This window comes from Gorilla gorilla, chromosome 4, assembly GCF_029281585.2.
Source record: "Gorilla gorilla gorilla isolate KB3781 chromosome 4, NHGRI_mGorGor1-v2.1_pri, whole genome shotgun sequence".
Taxonomy (NCBI): domain Eukaryota; kingdom Metazoa; phylum Chordata; class Mammalia; order Primates; family Hominidae; genus Gorilla; species Gorilla gorilla.
The window spans coordinates 144,416,322-144,421,661 of NC_073228.2; the positions used below are offsets into that span (position 1 = coordinate 144,416,322).

Sequence of the window (5,340 nt, forward strand, 5' to 3'; positions counted from 1 at the left end):
ACTCGACGGGAGGGGGTCACGTGGAAGTATCTGAGAGAGGCGTACTTGGCCACTAGGAAAGCACCTCCCCCTTTCCAAAAATGCTCCGGAAGTGCCTTCGCCATCCGTAAAGATGGCCGGGGCAGTCGGCATGAGGGAGGCGGGGATGCGCCTGCGCAACAAGTTCGGCGGGGGAAGATGGCGGATGACAAGGTGAGTGGTCGTGGGGGTGATCTGCAGCCGGGCGTGGTCTTCACTCTCCTTGACGTTTTTAGTTCCGGGGAGAAGCGACTCTGGAGCGGCTCAGGAGTGAGGATGTCCCTTGTTTCTTCTGAGGCTCCTGTCAACTGCCTCAACAGTGTGGAGTGGTGTGGGGAGAGCATTCGGCGAGGCGGGAGGAGCCGTGGATCCCCCAGATGTCCCCTCCTGGGAACCATCACGAACCCCAGTTACTAGCACAGACTCAAAAACATTCACCCTTAAACACTCCTCACTTTACCCCATTCTCTAGATCCCGAAATTTTCTTCCCAGTGACAGGATGTTTTCAATCACACGGACACTCACACCACCCTCATTCAAACACTCCCTTGCATACACTCTGAATTTCATACTTATATGCGATCAAAATCACTCAGTCCATTTACTTACACACTTGCCGACAGTCTTTTTTGTCATTCTCACTCACATCCAGTCACTCACATTCAGTTTGGGATGTCCTTGGGAAGAAAGAGGTAAAGCCCATCCAGGAACCAAGACAATAAAATTGTCCAGGAAACTGCCTCGGTCCATTACTCACCATTGGTCTAGAAGCTCAGCATTATCCACACATTTACTAAACGTCAGGCACTAGAACATAGTAGCCAAGACAGACTGGTCACGACTTTCAAGGAGCTCATAATGGAGTCAGTAGTGGTTTCCTGATGGACCTAATTAAAGGTCCCTAGCTGTCCCTCCTGCCTTTCCTACATACTGCTTGCTATATAAAATTCTTGTCGAGGTTGATGTAAGTTACTGGTTCAGATCCCATCTGTCAGTCCCTTCCTGGCCCTCATTTGAATTCTGTGCTTTTCAATGCTTTTCTTCCTTTGCCACTGCCATCTCAGGAAGCTTTTGTAGGAAAAGGTCTTTCGGGCTCACCCCATCCCCTCCCAATTCCCAGCTTCTGATGGAATTGAGCAAGGGGTGGGGCTTAGTCAGATTGCTGGAGCCAGCCTCTCGCTTGTCCTAGGATTCTCTGCCTAAGCTTAAGGACCTGGCATTTCTCAAGAACCAGCTGGAAAGCCTGCAGCGGCGTGTAGAAGACGAAGTCAACAGTGGAGTAGGCCAGGTAAGGACTGTCCCACCCCACCCCTGCCTTAGGCTTTATTGCCCAACATGCTCTTGAGAGTGTTAAATGGATGGTAGAGATTTCTTCAGCAAGTGATTATTGAGGGCCTATTCTCTGTCACCCTAAGGACAATTTTTCTGAATGGCACATGAACTAATATCTTAAGTAGTGGTTAAGTAGGTGAAGAGGGGAGGAAAGAACATTCCAGGCAGAACAGCATATGTAAAGGCCTTGTGGTAGGAAGTAGCATTATAAACATGAGGGGTGAAAGGAGGTCCATTTGGCTACAGTAGTTGGGGAGCATGCTAGGAAATGAGGCTGGAGAAACCGGCAGGGCTAGGGGCATCTCTGACCTTGTGTGGCAGTGGAGTTCTGTGGTTGGAGCTTTCTGACCCCAGGGTTCTGAGATTGTGTGATCAGAACTGCTTGGTTCTTTTTCTGGCCCCAGAACCTTGGGAGAAATCTGGAGAAAATACCACGGTTGTCCAGGATGAGGAGGAGCTGGTGGTGGAATGCTCTAATCCCAGCTTGAGTAGCCCCTGGACAGAGTCAGGAAAGAGCCTAGCTAAGTTTCCTTCTGCATTTTTCTCTGCAGGATGGCTCGCTGTTGTCCTCCCCGTTCCTCAAGGGATTCCTGGCTGGCTATGTGGTGGCCAAACTGAGGGCATCAGCAGTATTGGGCTTTGCTGTGGGCACCTGCACTGGCATCTATGCGGCTCAGGCATATGCTGTGCCCAACGTGGAGAAGACATTAAGGGACTATTTGCAGTCGCTACGCAAGGGGCCCGACTAGCTCTAGGTGCCATGGAAGAGGCAGGATGAGCAGCTCAGCCTTCAGGTGGAGACACTTTATCTGGATTCCCCAGCTGTCATCCATTTGCTGTCTCCAACTTTCCTGCCACCTTCATCCTTGCCTCCCTTCCTGCAGATTGTGGACAGTAGTTCCTCAGCCTGCACCCTGGATTCCTTCTTCCTCTTCCTAACTCCATGGGACTGGCCCCAAGACTGTGGCTTCAAGGACCACCAGCCCCTTACTCTTCAAGCCCTGACTGTGGAGTCGGTAGATGCCTCTGATCCTCAGTATTCTCTCTGGCAATGTTCCACGGCTCCTCCTTCCTGGGAGCTGGCTCCATAACTTGATTTTCCCTAAACGTGTTGCAATCCCTGCTGCCCCTTAGCCACCCAGGGTCTTGTGTGGGTATGAGTGTAGAGGATGGGGGTATGCCAGGCCTGGGCCGTCCCAGGCAGGCCCGCTGGACCCTGATGCTACTCCTATCCACTGCCATGTACGGTGCCCATGCCCCATTGCTGGCACTGTGCCATGTGGACGGCCGAGTGCCCTTCCGGCCCTCCTCAGCCGTGCTGCTGACTGAGCTGACCAAGCTACTGTTATGCGCCTTCTCCCTTCTGGTAGGCTGGCAAGCATGGCCCCAGGGGGCCCCACCCTGGCGCCAGGCTGCTCCCTTCGCACTGTCAGCCCTGCTCTATGGCGCTAACAACAACCTGGTGATCTATCTTCAGCGTTACATGGACCCCAGCACCTACCAGGTGCTGAGTAATCTCAAGATTGGAAGCACGGCTGTGCTCTACTGCCTCTGCCTCCGGCACCGCCTCTCTGTGCGTCAGGGGTTAGCGCTGCTGCTGCTGATGGCTGCGGGGGCCTGCTATGCAGCAGGGGGCCTTCAAGTTCCCGGGAACACCCTTCCCAGTCCCCCTCCAGCAGCTGCTGCCAGCCCCATGCCCCTGCATATCACTCCGCTAGGCCTGCTGCTCCTCATTCTGTACTGCCTCATCTCAGGCTTGTCTTCAGTGTACACAGAGCTGCTCATGAAGCGACAGCGGCTGCCCCTGGCACTTCAGAACCTCTTCCTCTACACTTTTGGTGTGCTTCTGAATCTAGGTCTGCATGCTGGCGGCGGCTCCGGCCCAGGCCTCCTGGAAGGTTTCTCAGGATGGGCAGCACTTGTGGTGCTGAGCCAGGCACTAAATGGACTGCTCATGTCCGCTGTCATGAAGCATGGCAGCAGCATCACACGCCTCTTTGTGGTATCCTGCTCACTGGTGGTCAACGCCGTGCTCTCAGCAGTCCTGCTACGGCTGCAGCTCACAGCCGCCTTCTTCCTGGCCACATTGCTCATTGGCCTGGCCATGCGCCTGTACTATGGCAGCCGCTAGTCCCTGACAACTTCCACCCTGATTCCGGACCCTGTAGATTGGGCGCCACCACCAGATCCCCCTCCCAGGCCTTCCTCCCCCTCCCATCAGCAGCCCTGTAACAAGTGCCTTGTGAGAAAAGCTGGAGAAGTGAGGGCAGCCAGGTTATTCTCTGGAGATCGGTGGATGAAGGGGTACCCCTAGGAGACGTGAAGTGTGGGTTTGGTTAAGGAAATGCTTACCATCCCCCACCCCCAACCAAGTTCTTCCAGACTAAAGAATTAAGGTAACATCAATACCTAGGCCTGAGAAATAACCCCATCCTTGTTGGGCAGCTCCCTGCTTTGTCCTGCATGAACAGAGTTGATGAAAGTGGGGTGTGGGCAACAAGTGGCTTTCCTTGCCTACTTTAGTCACGCAGCAGAGCCACTGGAGCTGGCTAGTCCAGCCCAGCCATGGTGCATGACTCTTCCATAAGGGATCCTCACCCTTCCACTTTCATGCAAGAAGGCCCAGTTGCCACAGATTATACAACCATTACCCGAACCACTCTGACAGTCTCCTCCAGTTCCAGCAATGCCTAGAGACATGCTCCCTGCCCTTTCCACAGTGCTGCTCCCCACACCTAGCCTTTGTTCTGGAAACCCCAGAGAGGGCTGGGCTTGACTCATCTCAGGGAATGTAGCCCCTGGGCCCTGGCTTAAGCCGACACTCCTGACCTCTCTGTTCACCCTGAGGGCTGTCTTGAAGCCCGCTACCCACTCTGAGGCTCCTAGGAGGTACCATGCTTCCCACTCTGGGGCCTGCCCCTGCCTAGCAGTCTCCCAGCTCCCAACAGCCTGGGGAAGCTCTGCACAGAGTGACCTGAGACCAGGTACAGGAAACCTGTAGCTCAATCAATGTCTCTTTAACTGCATAAGCAATAAGATCTTAATAAAGTCTTCTAGGCTGTAGGGTGGTTCCTACAACCACAGCCATGATTGTCTTGTGTCTTCTGTCTGCGCAACTCCCCTCAAACAATTTTGTTCCTCTGGGGTCCTGAGTATCTTAATTCTGGGATAACTTTTAGACTAAGAAAAAATTGTTTTCTCCAAGCTGTTGCCAGTGGCATTATTTCCTGTGAGAGTTCCATGGAACTGAGACATTTCCCTGTCACAGAGCTTTTGAAATTTCCCTGGAGCACAAAACTTGGGCCCAGGGGAATGCGGAGAGAGTCTTGGGAACAGCAGGTGCTGGGCAGAGCAGGACAAACTAGACTCTAGGCCAAAAAACTCTTAAGAAAGCCGATGTGGTTTTGGTTTTCATTTCCTCTGGTTCCCTTACAATTTCTGCCTGTCATCTGTCTTAAAATCATGGCCAGGGGAATGTCAGGCCCTGATTCAATGATAGAATATGTGGTGAGTTTCTAAAAAAAACAAAGGCGGGAAGGGGGAGCCCTAGGCCTATCTCAGACCTATTAAAGCAGAATCTTAGGGAGTAGTGTTTGGGAATCTTTTTCTTCTTTCTCTTAAGCTCCCTAGGTGGTTCTGATGCACACAGAAGCTTGTAAGCCACTACTGTGCAGTGTAGAACTATGGACAGACTTGAATTTGAATTCTGGATCTTCCACTTAGCTGACTGTTCTTGGGCAGTTATTTAACCTCTCCTAGCTTTAGTTGCCTTATCCCTGAAATAAGGATCAAATGGTACCTACTACATGTGGTAGCTGGAGAGGCTAAATGAAATAATATTAGGCACTTAGTAAGGACTGGAACAATGAGACATGGTTTGTGTTATTAATTATCCATAAAAAGGATCAGCTTGGTTTTGTCTCACCTTTTTCTCCCTTCTAGGACCCTCCAGAATGAGGAGACAAGAAACTTCCTCTAAAGGGTTCCTG

At 52.1% G+C, this 5,340-nt stretch overlaps 2 protein-coding genes across 2 annotated transcripts; both read left to right on the forward strand.

The window, feature by feature from the left end:
- Nucleotides 1-61: 61 nt before the first annotated feature.
- LOC101143588 (SLC35A4 upstream open reading frame protein) lies at nt 62-4,434 on the forward strand. The gene is made up of 3 exons (XM_004042636.5): nt 62-192; nt 1,209-1,307; nt 1,903-4,434. The coding sequence occupies exons 1-3, from the start codon at nt 178-180 to the stop codon at nt 2,098-2,100; spliced, it is 312 nt and encodes a 103-aa protein (XP_004042684.2). The 5' UTR covers nt 62-177; the 3' UTR covers nt 2,101-4,434.
- On the forward strand, nt 2,508-4,434 carry SLC35A4 (solute carrier family 35 member A4). The gene has a single exon (XM_055389205.1). It carries the CDS (start codon nt 2,508-2,510, stop codon nt 3,480-3,482), a length of 975 nt encoding a protein of 324 aa, XP_055245180.1. The 3' UTR covers nt 3,483-4,434.
- Nucleotides 4,435-5,340: the final 906 nt, after the last annotated feature.

What these genes read in the sequence shown, in the direction of transcription:
- LOC101143588 (XM_004042636.5), top strand. An exon ending in TCAACAGTGGAGTAGGCCAG is followed by an intron (nt 1,308 to 1,902) that starts GTAAGGACTGTC and finishes TTTTCTCTGCAG; the next exon opens with GATGGCTCGCTGTTGTCCTC.
- SLC35A4 (XM_055389205.1), top strand. Translation starts at nt 2,508, where the DNA reads ATGAGTGTAGAGGATGGGGGTATGCCAGGCCTGGGCCGTCCCAGGCAG.